The following is a 19,016-nucleotide window of genomic DNA, read 5'->3' on the forward strand; positions in this document are numbered from 1 at the left end:
CGATACAACTCTTTTTCTACCAGAAGACTTACGCTTGAAATTTTTTTACGACAAAGAACATTATGAGAATCACGATATTGTACGGTAGTGAGACAGGTACTGCACAAGATGTGGCTGAACAAATTTGGAAAACTGCCAAAAGGTTTTGTTATTGTCCTTCCCTCTATTGTATAGATAGAAATATATGTATATCGTTTCGCAATTAGAAAGTTTGAAATCATTAATTGGCATTAAGAACTTTATCAATGTTATTTTATAATATAATTACCGATGCTAATATTAAGAATACAATATCTTTTACAAAAGTCTCTTCGATTTTATTTCAGAAAAGGCCTGGAAAGCAGTGTCTTTGCAATGAATGATTATAACGTTCAAAATCTTGATACAGAAAAAATGATAGTGTTTGTGGTTGCAACCACAGGCCAAGGAGATCCTCCTAATAATATGAGACAATTCTGGAGACTTTTATTACGAAAAAATCTCCCAACAACATTGCTTTCTAATGTAAAGTATGGAATATTAGGCTTAGGTGACAGTTCCTATCAAAAATTTAATTTCGCAGCAAAAAAGTTAAACAGAAGATTAATGCAGCTAGGTGCAAAGGAACTGTTACCTATTGGGCTAGCAGATGATCAACATGATTTAGGAATTGATGCTGTTGTTGATTCTTGGCTAGAAGAAATGTGGATGAAAGTTGGAAATACATTTAATATTTCCATAATAGATTTGATTAATAGTGAAAATAACATAATCGAGAGATTTCATATATCAGAGAGAGACAGAAATTCCATGAATAATGAATATTGTTCGGTTCATGATATTTTCATGAAAGAGGTATTTACAAATAATGAAGTGAAAGTGGGTACGATAATTGAAAATGTAAGAACTACCGCACAAGATCATTTTCAGGATGTTAGATTAATTAAATTTAGATCAGATAACATTAATTACCAACCTGGAGACATAGTGTATGTTAGACCCAAGAATTCTCAAAAGCAAATTGAAAAATTTTTTGATGTATTAAATGACAATAATGTGCGATTAAATCCGGATATGTTAATTCAAGTAACTGAGAAAGAAATTAAAGTACCTAATGTTCTAAAACAAATACTAACTTTATACCAAATTGTAGAGCAGTATTGGGATTTAAGCTTTAAGCCACGCAGATCTACGATGCAACTGTTATCTCTTATCAGTGAAAATGAATTAGAGAAGGGCAAGTTAGATGAATTTACAACAGCAGGTGGTCAAGAAGAACTATATAATTACATCAATAGGCCAAGAAGAACTATTTTAGAGTTACTAGCGGACTTTCCACATACAACTAGTAAATTGAATGTAAAATTATTGTTTGAAATTATGTCTCCTATAAAGCCTCGTGCATTTAGCATAGCTTCGAGTTTAAGGATTACCGAAAATGAAATTCATCTCTTAGTAGCAGTAGTAAAGTATAAAACAAAACTAATAGAGCCAAGATATGGATTGTGTTCTAATTGGTTGGCGAGTTTGAAAAAGGAGGACAAGATAATATTTTGGATACAGAAAGGAACATTTAAATTTGAGTACAATAAGCCGATGATATTCATCGGTCCTGGAACAGGAATTGCACCGTTTCGTTCGGCTATATTAGATAAATGTGCATTGGATGATAATTTAAATGATTGTGCCCTCTTTTTTGGCTGTAGAAACAAGGAAAAAGATTACCATTGTAAAGATGATCTTGAATATTTATCACTGCAAAAAGGTTTAAATTTATTCTGCGCGTTTTCCCGAGATCAAGAGCATAAAATGTAAGTAAATGCTCCTTAAATATATAAATTATTCACTTAAACGTGCCACTTGCATCTTATGTGACTAAGTTTTCGTTAACACTTTAGATATGTACAGCATGTTATACGTAGTCAGAAGCAACTTTGTTGGGAATTTCTTAATAGAAATGGTAACATTTACCTAGCAGGTAATTCTAAAAATATGCCAAATTGTGTTCGCGAAGAATTTGTTGATTTGATCAAACAAATGACAAGATCAACTGAAGAAGAAGCAGAAAATTTTGTTAAACGTTTAGAAAATGAAGATCGGTATCAAGTTGAAACTTGGGGTTAATAAAAGATTTTTAAAAAAATTAATCATGGCTGCCAATTTTAAAAATTACACATATAAAAATGCGATAGTATGTATCGAAAGCGTTTAAAAATAAAACATTATAACTTTATGTTTGGATGTATAAAATGGTAACTATGGTATCATTCTGTTCCTTTTTATTCATGTAAATATAAAAACTTTTTAACTTTAGATATAGAATAGATTAGCAATATTTAAAAAAAAAAAAAAAAAGAGAGGTATTTCGCATACAAAAATATCCAATTAAATACCGATATAAATATGTACAGTAATGTACATGTATCAGTCAAGGAGAACTAATTGTCTTACATTAGTCTTGCCAATTGCGTCCATCATGTAAGATTTTTTCTGTTTGTTGATTTGAATATTATAGATGTGCGCGCGTATCACAATATCTTGAACTAGTTCGTGGTTATTCCTGAATCTCCGCGCAGCGTGGAGCTCGCTTGACGAACTCTAACCCCTATCTTATCTTAACCTATAAAAAATAAAGCAGAAAGATGGTATGTCTTGCACATTGGGGAGCAGTTCTATTCATAACTTTGAAGCCTTAAATATCGAATATGCAGTGATCCCGACATTAAACTCGTAAAGTATTTTCGCCGGACACGGAATTCCACAGAAATTGGGAGAACTCTGCAAATGTCAATTAAATACTTTCTCGCAATTCAAGTTTTCCAATGATTATTTGAATTCTGAATATCCGTCTACCTGGCGAAAACGAAACCGTATTCAGACGAAACAATTATCGCAGATTCATCTCCACCCTAACACCCTTCGCTAACACGTGAAGTATATTAACCCTCAATATTGCAACAGCTCTTAATTTGATTTAATCTTACAAACTGTGAAAAAATGGCGGGTAGTTACACGAAGAAGGAATTTAGTGTGGGCCCCGAGGAACAAACTTTGTTAAAAGATTCGAATGGAACACGCATCGTGCCCGCGAAAGGTATATACTAATGCTCCTTCTTTATCGCATCATTTTTCTTCACAATTTCGAACGTTAATCGTTTCAGCCTTACTACTATATTTTGAATACTTACAGCTTTACCCTTCTTACAAACGTGCACCTTCCTTTCTTTTTATTTTTATCGCAAATATTCCACCAAACCGGTCTCTCGGCGGTGAAGATTCATAAAATTCACTGTGATTTTAGATTCATTCTTAAAGAGAGCAGTATATTATGAAATGTTAAGTATTATTTTTACATGTTATATATGTTTAAATGTTAATTATTATCGAATATTATTACATGATGATTACATTAGAATCATTTGACACTATATCTTTTTTTATTTTTTTTTTTTTTTACATATCTAAGTGATATATTTAATTTAATTTATCAATTTTATCAAGAGAGTAGTACAAAAACGTTCATTTTTCTAAGTATATACAGCATCTGAAGTTTATACGTGATTTTCTGTTAAAATTTCACTTTAAAATATTATCTAGTTACCTTTAGCTTTTGACCTTTTTACTATTGTGCTTTGCATAGGTAACTAACTGTGAAAAGAAGAAAAAAAAAATGTAGGAAAAAGTGATAGAAAATAAACATAAAGGCGTGCTTCTTCCTAATTATCTTTCTATCGTAAGCAAAACTTTGTACATGCATATTGAGATAAGTGAAATGAAATAATACAAATTCCAATGTTCTAAGTAATTCTCTACAATAAATTTTACGATGCTTTAAAATGCATATTATTAAATTATTGCATTATGGAAGAAGTACATTGTATGCATATTGTATGTACAAAGGTGTCATGTTTTATACAGAACATTATTTTTTTGCCGACATAGAGTTGATGTGAACTAAATATAAACATATCTTAGATCCAAGAAACAGAAATGAATACGTTATGAATGACATATTATAAAATAACATGTGTATATATATATATATTTTGTGTTATTATCATAATTATCATCAGTTAATCAATTAATATTATAATTATATTTTAATAATTGACACCATGTGCCTGATATGTTTAAATTAGCTACTCAATTCCATAATTTTATGGCATTTTCTGCTATTCTATAGTGTGCTTATAGCATGATCTTATGTATGTTATACAGGGGTATAATTTAAGCAGATATGGAATACAAGTAAAATAAACTTTATATCAATGTTCCCAGGTTACATTAAATCCTCTTATAACACTTTTAAAGATCGTGTATCAGCTGCTGGTAATTAATGTTTTATTTTTTGCAAAATATAAACATAATATTCATGCGATTAAGATTAGTGCTGTTATATATTCTTTTTATCCTCTGTGCTATATAAATCTAAGATACAAATATAAAATCATATGAGCGTGTAATGTACATATCAAGTGTTTGTATCATGATCGCTAAATTGATAAATTGCTTTAAATTGAAGCATTAGTAAAGTGTTCTAAAGATAGCTGTAACTGTAGTATCATTAAATTTGTATGTATATATGTTGCCCAAATCATATTGTGAAACTAGATCTTTTATCGTAGGCACTGAGCCTGTTCGTCTTTCACCTGGTTGGGAAGGTACGGGCAGACCTGACGATGAATTAAATTTTAGAGGAGTTACAATGGATCAAGCAGACCTTGAATTAAATCCTCCTAAAGATAGGTACGTATATAAATAAAATGTCATACCTTCAATGTTATTTATTATAATTTACTAAAAATTTCAATTCTAATTGCTTATTTATATAATTTTAGATTAAACATAGTATTCTGCATAATGGTACTACATGGAATTGGTATCTTAATGCCATGGAATATGTTCATAACAGCAAAAAATGTATGACTCTTTGAAGCACATTTTATCACTTTTTTTATCACTAATTTTACATAGGTTATAAATTTTTAATGAAATTCATTACTCTTCTAGTATTTTGTTAATTACAAATTATCTGAAGAGTATACAGGAATTCAATCAAACTATGCCACAAATTTTCTTGCATACTTAGGATTTGCAGCACAAATACCAAATCTACTATTTAATTGGTTAAATGTATTTATGCAATTTGGGTGTGTATATACTGTATAATTTCAAATTAATGTCTTATATACGTGTTATCTTTTAATATTTCTGAAAAACATATTCTCCAGAGCATTTTCATTGTATATGATAGCCTTTATCATCATGTGATAATCTACAGATGCTTAATAAGAATCAAGTATCTGTATTTAAAGACAATTTTTTAATTCTTTTAGTGGCAATTTGACAACACGTATAGTATGGGGCATCTTCATACAAGTTTTAATATTTGTATGTACCGTTATTTTGGCAATGACTGATAGCTCTGGTTGGCCAGGTGTCTTTTTCTGGATTACCATGATTTCTGTTATTATATTAAACAGTAAGATAAAATTATTTTTGCAGAAATTCCAAAATAACAGTCATTTATGCGTTTTAAATAAATTATATTTATATTTTGCAATTAGAGAGTACATTGGCTTTAAGCTATAATCCACTTTTTTACTTAGTGTCAAATGTACTTTCTAAGAACATTCGCATCCACATAGTACTAATTTTTATTTATGAAACACCTTTCAGCTGCTAATGGAATTTACCAAAACTCTGTGTTTGGTATGGTGGCAAAGTTACCCACAAAGTACACAGGAGCTGTTATCTTAGGCTCGGTAAACACCGACTTGTACAGTTTTGTGATATAAAACTTCATGTAATATGTACATATTCAACTATATTACTCTTATGTTACTTTCAGAATATAAGTGGAACATTTACAGCGATGATTAACTTTCTTGCTCAGTATATGGCACCAAATCCTCGGACTGCGGCAATATATTACTTTATAACTGCTCTGTTTATTCTTCTTGCATGCTTTGATACTTATTTTGCACTTCCGATAAACGTAAGATTTACAATTTTCTTATGAATTTTATTATAGATTAAGTATAACGTTTTACATGAATTGTTATTGATTGTAGAGATTTTACCGATATCGTGAATTATTACATCAGAAAGGAATAAATAAAAGGCAATTAGAAAATAATGCAAGAGACAAACATAACACGCCGCCATACTGGAAAATATTTAAACAATGTTTTCCTCAGTGCTTCAATACATTTTTCATATTTTTCGTAACTCTTTCTCTATTTCCATCTGTTCAATCTGACATAGTTCAATCGGATCCTAATTTTATAGTTTCATCAAATTATTACAGTACTGTTATGTGTTTTCTCACGTTCAACGTTACTGCTCTCATTGGTAGTTCAATCGCATCGTTGGTTCAGTGGGTGAGTAAATTTTTTAATCGACATTCGTTAAGTAGTAAATGCAGAAACTAATTTTATAAATCATTATTTTTCTTCTTTGCAGCCTAGTAAAAAGTACTTAATAATACCAGTTCTTTTACGTGTTTTGTACATACCATTGTTTTTATTCTGTAATTACAAACCAAGTGGTGTTACAAGAATATTACCAGTGTACATTAGTAATGACTGGATTTATTTTCTAATCGCTGTTACAATGGGAATAAGTAGTGGCTATTTTTCCTCTTTATCCATGATGTATTGTCCGAGGTGAGATTTATACAATAAGAAAAAATGAAATCTGTTTCTTTTTTTTTTTTTTTTTTTTTTTTTTTTTTTTTTTTTAATTTCTAGTATTAAAACATATTAGAGAGCGAATTTTTATTTTAGAATGGTAGATTCTGAATATATGGCAACAGCTGGTATGTTTGGGGCAGCGTCATTAATCACAGGGCTCTTTACTGGAATATTATTTTCTATGGTTATGCCCATCTTGGTAGCAAATATATCATTTGAATTATCTTAATACATACAACATTCAATAATAAAGTATTAATCCATGTTTAAAGTCATTCGCTTGATAGGAAAATCAAAAGAAGATGAGCGCGAGGAAAAGAATAAGATGAAAGTTCATCAATATAAAGTTCAATTTAATTTTGACATTACTCTATTTATGATATTACGTGAATTTAATAGATTTCTCTGCATTTAATGATGAAGCTGAAAATTTTGATGTTATAAGATGATCTGGCAAAGTAAGATGTTAATAATTTTTATGTCTTTGTTTCCATACTTCTTTAAAATGCTATGAATCATTTTGTTACAATATAAGAAAAGAAAAAAAGAAAAAGAAAAAGAAATACAAACATTAAATAATACCTCAAAGAATCGAATTTGTATTGTTGAAAACAAATATTTCATAATGGAATATTTAAAATCTGAAAAAAAAGAAAAAAAAAATGATAGAGATCTCTGTTATTACAACAAGTTTATAGTTGTGAGATTAATATTTAATCACTGCCCTAATGCAACTATTAATACTAAATTGGACCAATAAGCCTTAATATCCATATATTATTAAGTTTTTCACATGCATCAGTTAACTCGAAGCCGCTAAAATAAGCACATAAAAGACCTGTACAATTAATAATTGTTATTTACATAGACCAAATTTATAATAAGACTGTGGTTTGTAAACTTTTCATATTAGCAATTTAACAAAATTTAGGACTGAGCTGTATCCCATTTAGAAAACAAAGATGTTAAAATGGAAAATGATTTTCTTCTTTGTTAAATGTTTAGTAATGTGCTGATTATAGCGAATAATTAAAAATATTTTCCATGTTGAAACGCACACATGTGCATTTAAAGAGCATATTCAAATATTTTTCCCAAGGTTACATAAATATTTTGCACAGGGTAGCTTTTCATAATTTTTAATCATCCATTTTCAATTGTTTTATCATATTTTGTATGTTTATATCCTGATTTTCAGTAATAGGTTGTTTTATATATATCTTTACAAACGTTATTACAAGATACATTTGTAAGTATATTTGTATTACAAACACATTTTGTGTTTTATATGATTTTAGTATTAGTTTTATATATCGACACTTTTTTTTTTTTATTAAAATATTAGATGATTAGTATTTGTCTTTTCAAATAACTCAAAATGTTCTACAAACATACGGAAGTAATTTGGAAATGATATGATTAATGTTAGTCTCGATAAAACTCAAGGCAATAATATATCTTTGTTTCACTTACTTTGTTTTGTATTTCTGATCATTACTCTTTTTTTCATCTAAACATATTTCTATATGTTTACCATGTTGTATGTAATATCATGTGTTTGCTATGCTTTTTGTTCCATCAACATACTGTATATTAAAAAGAAGGCTAAGGTAATGTGTAAAATTGAAATATCATAATGTCTAACAAGTTTACTAAGACTCTAATATAATATTTATTTCATGTACTTACGAAAAAAAAAAAAAAAAAAAAATAGGTCATAGCATAAGTAACGCCGCGTTTTGACTCTAACTTTCAATGAGAAAAACGAATACTTCCGTTTACTTTTAATCATCGATGTATGCATTTACCTACTATTTCCTTAGCAGTCTAAGCAGGTTCTACTTCAATCACAGCCTTTAATGCTTCGACATCGAACGATACTCTTCGGCCAGACCTGTGTCCATTAGAAAATTCAAAAACGCCATACGGAAATTTCGGAAACCATTTTTGACATTTTCTCGCATTTAAAACGTGTTCACCGTATACTTTACAAACATTTTTAACAGTATCCTTAGTTGCAGTGCCTTTTTTAAGTTTGTGTAGCATGCAATGCTGCAAATGGTTTTCGCTGACACTCGTCTTATAACTTCCTTAAATGTGAAAAATACCGGTCTAATTGTTTCAATAATTAGAGAAAAACAAAGGGAGAAGTTCCTATGAAAACATCTCAGAGAAACATGATACGCATGTTTATCTAAAGTAAGATTAGAAACGATATTACTTATGACATGACCTACTATTTGTTTACATCTAAACGGAGTGCTGCATATTTTACATTGAATGAAAAGACGTGTTCTCTTATTATTACTTTATAATGTATACTATCTTATTATTTATTGTTCATCCTTATTTATAATAAATGTGAAGTTATTATTTGACAAAGTTAAAAATATAGTTACTTTTAATAGATTTTATTACATATATTAACTCATATGTACATATGTGTACACATGTTGTTTTCATTATAACAACAACAATAACAACAAAAAAGAAAAAAAGAAAAGAAAAGAAAAGTATACATCATTAAGTACGAACTTCTGTTTTGGTACAGTTAGTAAGATCTGTAAATACTGTCTAAGTGCTTCTACATGTAATAACATGTGACAATTATAAATCTTGCATTTTTATTGTATACACCATCTTGTAAGCTATACTGTTTTACTGTTTATAATACTGTTTATGCTCTATTTCTATCAATTCACACATACAATTATAACTAATATTCCAATACATTTTCAAATTATGCTCAGCTAAATTATCAGAACCACACACACACACACACACACACATATATATATATATATATAAACAAATCTTGCTAATGGTAAACCTTAAATTACCTCAAATATTGTACCCCAGGTTGACCACAAATTTTATTCTAAAATATTGAATCCGAATTCCTAGAAGGACAATCCTCTGCATAAAGCAATTCAGACAATAAATTATAAATAAAATTCAATGAAACCAATGATTGAAAAATCATTGAACTTGAAGCTGGTAGAGCGTAGAAAGGATATTTTTGTATCGATTAACTTGCGGACATATTTCATCTAAAATTGCTTAATGCATATCATTAGGTAGATTAGACTTTCTTCATTAAGATATACAATACAATTATTCACTTTAAAAGTTATTTGAATGGTGGTACATCTGTTTTTTACATGAAAAAGAAACAACAAAAAATTGTATAGCAATGTAGGAGCCAGAATACATCAATGTTACAACATAAATCTTACCATTATTATGGTAAGATTTCTGGGCATGCAAAGTATAAATATAAATACGAATCACTGTAATATACTTACAAAGTTCAAACATTACAAAAGATGCGTCTTGAAACGTAGATTTATGGAATTGTTTTAATTGTTCAATTTATTGTAGAAATGATGTTAAATAAATGAGTAAGGACAAAAATCTGATTTCATGTTTAATAACCACTTACATTATCATAGTAATTTTTATATCTTTTTATATCGAAATATTAGAACGTTTTCCATAACACACATTATTCATATGTATTACATTTTATTCTAGTAGATGATCACAAATTAAATTTGCAAAAAAATAATTCATTAAAAATAGAAGTTATTCCCTTTGTTAATATCGGTATACAGTATTAAACAGTAAATATTTCAAGTTAGAATATGAAAGATGCATTGCATATAATACAAATTGTGTGTGTTGAGTCAGTAATTTTTACATAACATACACTTTTTCTATCTTTTTATACGGAAACACTTCTTTGGTTTTTGGACAAATTACAGTACCATTGTTTTCTTGAGCCATCTTTTCCAATGCCTAAAATAAAATAAAATAAATGTTAAATTTAGTAAATTAATAATTATATTTTATAAGAAACAAGTTTATTTACCTGTTCTCCATATACATATCCATTTGGCATCATCATTGGTTGATTATATTCATTTAATGGTTTTCCACTAATACTGCAGACAAGTCTAGACTGTGAACAATGAGCAAAAGGCAATGGGACAGCTAATTCGTTAAGAGCTTCATTGCATACCGGACAATTTGGATTTCTCCCTTCTTTGTTTGCACTATAACATTGAGGTGTTTTTAATGCCGATAAACCTGCCTGTAATGCTACTGTAAAAACACTTTGAGTTGCTAATTGGAAAAGTCTATAATTTTCATGCCTGAATTGCTCAATTAATCTATCCCATCTGTAAATATTATATTTTATAAATACAATTTACAACATGCAACACAGATTACAAGAATTAATAACATATAATTTAATAAATATACTTACCTCTTTTCATCTAACAAATTTTTATATGGACTAAGAGACTTATTTGCTGGAAATGCTAATTGTCCCATACAGCATTGAATTTCTTGCAATTGGTAATCATCATAATTGGCAAAACATTTTCTAGCGTGCTTGACAGCATCAAGCCTCCTATCCTGCCTTACTAATTCTATAAACTCTTGCACGCGTAAATTAAATTCCATAGTACTTCCTAATTTCCTTAACTTAGATCGATTGTCATAGCACCATCCAACACACCTTGCAGTTTCATGATTTGCTAAGGATGTTTCTACTTCCCTGGATACCATAAAAACATCTAAAAATATGAAACGAAACAAGCAATATTATTTATATTCATAAAATACTGAGCAGCATTAATATTGATGAATATACCTATGTTTGTTAAATCTCTAAGCTCGCTACTATCTGCTAATTTAGTTGCAGTTGTGTAATAGCCTTTCCGAAGAAAATATTCTATCAGCATTCTATCAAGCCGTTGCCTCCGCCACTGATTCACAACGCTCGGTGCGGTATTGGCGTGTTCTTTTAAATGTTCTAGACGTCTTTTGCAAACCATGCTTGCTTGCAACTCTTCTGTAATGGATTCGTGCGCCTTTCTCTTCAAGGTTTGCAGTTTCTCCACAACTCCGCCTAATAATAGGCTCATCTCCCCAGCAGGAACGGAGGTTTTATTATCCTTTATTAATTCATTAGCTGCTGTTTGTACGTACGAAGCTTCCCTATCTATGACCTTTTGTGCTAACCGAAACTTTTTGTTGAGGAGTTCATAGGGAACCTAAGAACACAATATTGTGCATTAATTTATTATTTTAAATGGTAACAGGATCTCCGTAGATTTAAATATAATAAAGCTCATGAAGTTAGTAGAAAATAGCGCAAGTCCCGTAAATGATAAAGAACTGTCAAAGATCTCGAACGTTTCTAAGGAATTTATGTAGATGAACGAAAAGATCATAACACAATTACAAAAGTATTAAGTACCTTTAACGTTGGGTATTCGAGGCTTTTAACGTCTGACATATTGGTTATGCTCAAACAACGCGAAATGTTATACTTAAAAAATTGGAGGAAAATTATATTTCTTATGTCAGAGCTAATACACTTTACTATTATGTATCATAGTTATTCATCTCTTTTTATACAAATTGCGGATATAAGCACAGAATGATGAATACAACTAATTTGACACTCTACTATTTTCAAGAATGGTGAAAGCTCTTGCTCTATTTTAATAGAGATAATTATCATTTTGTTTACGCATGATAAAAACGTTAGTATTATAACGTTACAATAGATGGCTCTATTAACGATAACGAAATAAGGGATGATCCTCAGACTAAATCATGTGACTGAACCTGACTCAACTATTTGTTAACAATTAAAGAACTTATTATTGTCTCTATCAAAGTGGAATTTCTTTTGCGATTTTTTATAGCGGCGAAAGAAATTACGGCACCCGTAATACCAGTGCAAAAGATCTTGCCATTTATCTTTACGTTAATAATCTTATTTAACGTACGTGTTATATCTTATTCTTGCCAACGATTCTTGGCGACTTTGATTGGTCACTGGAGCGGATTAATTTTTGGCTTTGACCAATCGCGAAATTTAAACGTGTAACCCGAGTGCAACGTAACCGAATAGAAAATGCTAATAACGTACGCGTGATTGAATGTTTCGGAAATGTGATGTGCAGCTTTTCCCTCGCAAAGTGTACAAGATTTTATACAAAGGTGAGCTTTTGAAAAATTCTTTATTACTATCTCCGGTTTAAGTTAAATAATCGTAATCTTAAACAATCACATGTGCATCCCTCGTAAAAAAAAAAATTTTATTTCGATTATTCGCTAATATTAACATGTTATTTCCATACTTTTTAATTTTAAATGCTAATTAAATAGAAAATATTTATGGATTCTTTCCATTACAAAAGCGTATAAATTTCTCGCAAACATTAAATAATTCAAATGCATGATATCAGGATGAAGAAGTTAATGGCCCTGTAACAAAAGTAATTCTGCTTATAAATATAAAATCAACACATTTATCATCTGTGATTAGATATAACGATAAGTAAAATCTTGAAAACGAGACTATTTTGAATAAAAGATTTTTGAAAATTGTTGGAAAAATTCAGCGGATATTTAACTTAACCGTTCGGTAGAGACTTCGAAATGGATCGGTGATGTTCGGATATGTTCGGCCGGTGACGGAGAGCATCGGTGGCGCGCGCGAGTCACTCGGATGGCCGGGGGCCGCCATTTTCCTCCAGCGAGGGAGACAGTCGCGAGCGTAGTTCCGCGCATTGTCGACCAATTTTTTCGTCGAATCGAGAGATTTTCGGTAAGAACTGGGGCGTCGGGCGGGCGCGCGTGACCCCAGAGCCCGTATCCGAGCGAGTATCGTTCCACGGGAGGCTCGAAGTCACCCGTGGACGCCGCAAGAACCGTGTGAATCGTAATACAGAGTCAAGGCGCCGCGCTTATACCCCCGATCGAGACACAATCGTAAGAACGCCGTGTGAGAGAGTGAATAGTTTGGTGATCGCAGTGTAGCCGGTGAAAATACACGAGTACCCGGGAGTACCGTGGACCAAGGAATACTGGGAGAATCGCCTCCGACAGGTTAGTCAGTGTTTTTCTCACGTAGATCGCGCCGCCGAGAGGCTCAGTATACGCCGTGTGCGTCGCTCGCGCGGCCCCTGGTGTGCACGGTGCATGCGTGCACACACGCACCGGAGAAAATTCCGCGGGTTCGTGCGTGTGTATTTGTATGCGTTTCTATCTTCCGTCTCTACTCTGAACGTACCAATACAGTGCATACATAGTTCTTCGTTTAACCGTTCCACCGTCTCTCTATATGTATATGGCGAATGTATGACACTTAGTGTGCGAGTGTGCTGACTAGTGTGATATGGCGGGAGACGCCGCGCCAGCAACGGCCACGCGCCTTTCTTTTTATTCAGCCCTCCGCTCTCGCCACTGGCCCGATTATTCAGCCTTTTCTCCTCTTTTACCCATACTTTTCAACTGTTAAAAACTTACACAGAGCTTTCGACTCGTGCCTCGCGAAACCCGAACTCTATTCGACACTTAAATACTCTCTTTTCCACTGAATTGTGTGTAATCGTATCTTGACGTTGACCTTCGGCAACACTTCAACCTTTCCGATGAAACGTTACATGTTCGTGCTTCTCACATTTCCCTCGGTATACTTGTTTGTATGTATCGACGCGTAACATCCTTTACTATAATATGCAAGTTCATTGCAATATGTTAATTTTCGAGTAGGATACCAATGGGCAATTAAACGTCTTATCTGTTTTATCGCGACACGTAAGGAGTATAATAACGGTGCTTGTTCGAAATAAATCTGCACCGGTTAAATTACCGCGTGGAACGAATCGTACGATTTTCCTTCGATTTATGGTTACGCTATAAAACGCACGTGCGAACCAGGCGAATTTTCTGACATATCCGACGAGTATGAAAATTGTTATGAATTATTACTAGGTGGCAGCACTTCGCGCTGTATGCTTTGAAATTTCATTTATTCGAAAAGAAACATTCGCAGGGAATTTTCAATCTTCGTCCATCTGTGTGTGCACAGGTACTTACACGTATCTGAGAACTCGGTCGAATCAAGTTCGCGTGATGGTTCCCTCTTTACATTTTAATAAATCACGTTACTGGAAATGTTTGATTTGCCGTTCGAAGAGCATGTCGGATGAGCGAAATGCCTATGGTGCAGTACAGTCTGATGTAAATCATTTATTCTGCTAAGTGTACGTATCATGCGACTGACCGCCATTTGGATAGACGCTTCTAGAATATCATTCATTTGTATCTCTCGCTCCTTCCGTCGACAGCCCGTCTTCTCCATATCTATTTATCTCGTGATATACACCATATTAATGTGTTTTGCGTTTTTCACGCGAGAGACTTACATACACATACGCTCGCTATCCCAGAGAATTTTCTTAAGCGAGAACATAATTTAGGGACGCGTTTACACGCGTCGCTAATTATCGCACCACGTTCGTGCTACAAATTAGCATCCTCCTCAGAGTTCGAGCGAACTTTTGCGAAAACGATTATCATTCGTGCTTGTGGGTGACACCGCGAACGCACTTAGTGGTTCTCAACTTTTTCCGTCCTGTTTCCTGGTGTCCCGCTGTTGTCGCGTGAATCTTTTATACGTGTTCGTGCAACCCGCATCCTTTGATTGATTTGATATATTGCTTGCTTCTCTTACAATACAAAGTTGTAGACGACCGTTTTAATGTTCACAGCTAATATAACGAACTTAATTAATTTTAAAAGTTTGTCGATATTTTCCATCTATCCTCAATTTTTTAATTAGTTTTAGTCATTTCTTTTGCCATTTTCTAATTAAAAAGAAAAAAAGAAAAAAAAAAGAAAGTTTTTCTTAATTTTGTGAAGAAACGAAGAGTAGATACGATGAAAAAGAATAATCATGTTATCTTATTTCTTTTTTTGAGAAAGATTACAATACGAACATCAATTAAGTATTAATTACGTGGTCCTTCCGTGGTTTAATAACTTGATCAAATTTTTGCAATTATTATTTACTAAAAAATAATATACAAAAGGAATATTTATAAATTAAAAATGACATAACCACGTAGTTTACATAATTGGATTTTCGTGCATGAATAAGTGAAGTTCAAAAATATTTTGTAACATAATAAATGCCACCTATACTTCAACTTTTTAACACACACGCTGGTTTGGTTTTTCCACGGGTTCGATGTTCTTGTCTGGACTTGGTTAACAAGCTTCCGTTCGAAACGATAAAGCATGCTAACGACCTACTAATCTGAAATGTGTAGGGCTCGAACGACTGCAAAATATTAGAAGCGTGACGTCGCGTTTTCCGATGAGAAGAAACAACGCCTAACATTGGAATAATAAAATTCTACAAACAAAATGAGCACGATAAAAGAAGAAAAAGGGGAAAGAACGGTGGGGAATTAAAAAAAAAAGAACTTTTCAATGTTTGTGTGTACCGTAATGTGAAATACAAAATGGAGAAATGATGCGAAAGTAGTGATGATGTAGTGGAAAATTTCTGTATGTACGCCTAGTTCGATGGCTAATAGCAAGTCTTAAAGGACGTCGGCGCCAAACGGTATGTTGGATTGCGTAACTTTCGCCGAATTTAACGCGAATATGGAACGAACGCGTCGCGTACGTTTCCCTTATTTCGTTTCACCGCGCCGGTGCGCGCGCCACATGCACGGATAACTTATTCATCGTTGATTGTGTCGGTATTTAAACGAGCTCCTGTTCTGGCCTTACGTAATTTGCTGAACGCGGAGAGCAGCGGTATACACGCGCTCGGTTGCTTATTCAGCGATGTTGTGACCTGTATTCACGTCGCGACACTTCTGTTTCTTTTTACTAGAAACCCACTCACGGCTGGCCGTGTGTATGCGCGCGGCATCGCGTATATTTACGTTTTCCTCGTTGGCGCCGCGTAAATCCATCTCCTGCAATCGTCCAGGAGAAAGGAAACGGGAAGGCGTTATCCTTCGAGAAAGTTGAGTCGTTCTCAGTTTAACGAAGGAGGTCGGTTTTCGCGCCACCGTCACTGACCAATCGCGTTTTTCCTTTATTTAGGCCCTCTCGGTTCGCAAGAATATCTTTGCTGTCCGCCTAACGTCGTCTCCCTTTCTTTTTCCGCGTTCACTTTGCTAATTGTCTGACAATTCGTACATCACAATATATATATATATATATATATATATTTATTTATTTATTTATTCTAATATATATATATATAGTATTTATCATGACAGAATGTTACTTGCAAATATCGACTATAATTCGGTATTTGGTTTCGTCAAGTAGTAGATCGATAGTAGTCTCTTGGTGCTTGTTAACTGACGGTTGGACATAATCGGGTCATATATCGCGTTCAATTCGGTTAAGGAATATGTCGCGCGTACGGGTCGTGGGACGGTGCGTGGCTTAGAATTTTTGTTGCCATTTGGTTTACTACTTATCGATGATTCATGGTTCATAGTGAACCACGAGGTCGTCAGAAGAATGAATTTGTTATTGTTTGTACCAGACTCGGGTCGCACAGAAAGATATATGTATGTTGCGATTATGTATCGCTCGAAAGCAACGTCATGTCGTCTCCTAAACACGAAACTATCCGATTAAATGTGCGACGCGTGTTTGTTCACTTTCTTTCTACAAAACTATATAGCGTTTGCCCGTTATTAAGCATCCGAAATAAGAGCAACATTTCAAGCGTTTGTAAAATTTGCTTGATTATTATTCCCTGTTTGTCGTATTGGCGTGTCGTATAACGCGCGCTGAGCTAAATCAGTTCATTACACGACTTGCATAGTCTTCGATGGGATACAGATGCGTCGCAGGAACACGTACCACCTATGTACCTCTTGAGAAATGTTATCGCCGGCACTGATAATGACGCGATAATGCGAAAAATGAACGAGTGTCGTACTTTCGAATCTTAAGTTGCTCGAACGTTTGTAGTTAAATTAGAAGTACAACCATTACGGACAATCGATTTCCGATTTTTTTCCTTTTCAACGCAGCGATGGCTATTATTTTCATCGAAGGATAAACATTTATTTGGAAAATAAAAGTTTCAAAAAAAAAATAAAACGTGCGGACAAGTATAAACAAGGATGCACGAGGCGAAGTTTGTGTAGGCTTTGTTCTCTGTCGTCGCTCTTCCGTCATTTTTTGTCGCGTAATTAAAGCGTGAAATCGCCACGAGGAGGAACGGGAGGAGAGATGACGAAAGCTGGCCAGATAAAGAGAGAGATAGCAGGATGGTCGAGAGAGAGAGAGGGGGGGGGGGAGGAGGAGGAGGAAAAAAGTGTCCCTGTCTCGTACGAGACTCGGGTGGAACCAAACCGCGGCGGTTATTATCGATCTCTCGGCATCGTTACACTTCGTCCGGGATCCGTACAAGTGCGGTAAAAGGCACGAGAGAGTGGTTACGTCGATTGTCCACGGGCTGCAGAGAGAAGCGGCGCTCTACAGGCTGTTTCTAAAATAAACGACCAAAGCTTTTCGAGTGCGTTTTGTTTACCTTCACGATGGGGGGACAGATCCCACGTTCACAGCCGCGGAAGTGACTTTTTTTTTATAGGTCGCAGTCATTTTTTGCTCGTTACAGGGATTTTTCTGATTTAGAAGAAAAACATGCTGAATTTCTTTCTATAAAATCACTGTGAATACTCGCTTGTTTATTTCATTCATTGAAACGAATTCATTTAACGAGTTGAATAGAGTATAGCTTTAGCTAGCCGTTTACGAAATACTCTTATAAAAATATTGACGACAAGTAGTACCTGATGACCTAGTCATGGTAACAAAATATTTGTTGATATTTATGAAAATGGTTTACGAACAATTAAGGAAAATTTACCTTATCTTACAGAACGTATTTTGGACGTCATATATTACACGGGCATGATAGAAATATGTGACCTCAGTTGACAAGGTGAAACTGACCTTGAAATAGTCCCTGTGATTAATAGTCCTTGAAAAATCTCAAACAACTTTAATCTGGCCTCTGCCACACCTAATCCATACATAACTTATCTTCTCCATTATAGTTACTCCGATTAGATTATTAACGGGTGCTGGTTAAGATCCAATTATGTGAATATATTATTTGTAGTCTCATTCACGAAGGTAGTTAAAGTTGTTCGTTTACACTGCTATCGTCGCCAATGTTCAAATTACATCCTAGTTTCGCGTGACAGAATTCAAAGTAGCTTGGGAACGTGCGAGAAGTTTTCTGTTAGGAAAGAAAGCCATTTCTAACCGTTAACTGGTGAATACTTATTTCAATTTTAAACGCTTGCAAACTAGCCAGCTATCCTTGCAAACCTCTGTCGCAAACAAAAGATAGCCATAACTCGAAAGGGAGTATTTCCCCTCCGTGTCCATGGGATCTTTTCCCATTCTCAAGGTGAACATCGTTAAGGCCCCCAGGAATTGGCTGAAACGAGAAATACAACTTATCGGATGACTACAATTACA

General features: G+C 33.4%; 3 protein-coding genes across 11 annotated transcripts in view; 2 read left to right on the forward strand and 1 right to left on the reverse strand.

Moving 5' to 3' along the window:
* On the forward strand, window positions 1-10,088 carry LOC122570223 (NADPH-dependent diflavin oxidoreductase 1). Of its 4 annotated transcripts, XM_043732273.1 has the most exons (12): window positions 1-142; window positions 327-1,790; window positions 1,878-1,957; window positions 4,605-4,725; window positions 4,818-4,899; window positions 4,990-5,129; window positions 5,316-5,461; window positions 5,659-5,744; window positions 5,831-5,977; window positions 6,054-6,362; window positions 6,445-6,647; window positions 6,768-10,088. In XM_043732273.1, exons 1-12 carry the CDS (start codon window positions 63-65, stop codon window positions 6,901-6,903), a joined length of 2,994 nt encoding a protein of 997 aa, XP_043588208.1. In that variant the 5' UTR covers window positions 1-62; the 3' UTR covers window positions 6,904-10,088. The 4 variants fall into 4 exon arrangements, with proteins under 4 accessions (XP_043588208.1, XP_043588205.1, XP_043588207.1 ...); XM_043732270.1 differs by lacking the exons at window positions 1-142; window positions 327-1,790; window positions 1,878-1,957 and adding exons at window positions 2,438-3,073; window positions 4,258-4,308; XM_043732272.1 differs by lacking the exons at window positions 1-142; window positions 327-1,790; window positions 1,878-1,957 and adding exons at window positions 2,439-3,073; window positions 3,281-3,314.
* LOC122570226 (E3 ubiquitin-protein transferase MAEA) lies at window positions 10,089-14,420 on the reverse strand. 2 transcript variants are annotated; one of them, XM_043732287.1, is made up of 5 exons: window positions 14,007-14,420; window positions 11,335-11,737; window positions 10,945-11,257; window positions 10,546-10,855; window positions 10,089-10,472 (listed from the first exon to the last, which is right to left on the reverse strand). In XM_043732287.1, the coding sequence occupies exons 2-5, from the start codon at window positions 11,606-11,608 to the stop codon at window positions 10,371-10,373; spliced, it is 999 nt and encodes a 332-aa protein (XP_043588222.1). In that variant the 5' UTR covers window positions 11,609-11,737; window positions 14,007-14,420; the 3' UTR covers window positions 10,089-10,370. The 2 variants fall into 2 exon arrangements, with proteins under 2 accessions (XP_043588222.1, XP_043588221.1); XM_043732286.1 differs by lacking the exon at window positions 14,007-14,420 and adding an exon at window positions 11,944-12,186.
* The window catches only part of LOC122570224 (C-terminal-binding protein), a 24,835-nt gene continuing 18,221 nt past the window's right edge, over window positions 12,403-19,016 (forward strand). The window contains exon 1 of one of the 5 annotated variants that reach the window (XM_043732279.1): window positions 12,403-12,695. The gene's annotated coding sequence lies outside the window, so the exon portion shown is untranslated. Of the gene's footprint in view, window positions 12,696-12,828; window positions 13,587-19,016 lie in introns of those variants that run through there. The other 4 variants (XM_043732281.1, XM_043732283.1, XM_043732275.1 and 1 more) reach the window with 4 other exon arrangements.

This window comes from Bombus pyrosoma, linkage group LG8 (assembly GCF_014825855.1).
Source record: "Bombus pyrosoma isolate SC7728 linkage group LG8, ASM1482585v1, whole genome shotgun sequence".
Lineage (NCBI taxonomy): Eukaryota > Metazoa > Arthropoda > Insecta > Hymenoptera > Apidae > Bombus > Bombus pyrosoma.

Bases quoted from the DNA above. Each gene is read 5' to 3' on its own strand.
- LOC122570223 (XM_043732273.1), top strand. From the start codon at position 63: ATGAGAATCACGATATTGTACGGTAGTGAGACAGGTACTGCACAAGAT. The intron at 4,726-4,817 runs GTACGTATATAA...ATATAATTTTAG, and splicing joins TTAAATCCTCCTAAAGATAG to ATTAAACATAGTATTCTGCA. The intron at 4,900-4,989 runs GTATGACTCTTT...TTACTCTTCTAG, and splicing joins TGTTCATAACAGCAAAAAAT to TATTTTGTTAATTACAAATT.
- LOC122570226 (XM_043732286.1), bottom strand. From the start codon at position 11,982: ATGTCAGACGTTAAAAGCCTCGAATACCCAACGTTAAAG. The intron at 11,738-11,943 runs GTACTTAATACT...TTGTGTTCTTAG, and splicing joins TCGAATACCCAACGTTAAAG to GTTCCCTATGAACTCCTCAA. The intron at 11,258-11,334 runs GTATATTCATCA...TCATATTTTTAG, and splicing joins TAGAGATTTAACAAACATAG to ATGTTTTTATGGTATCCAGG.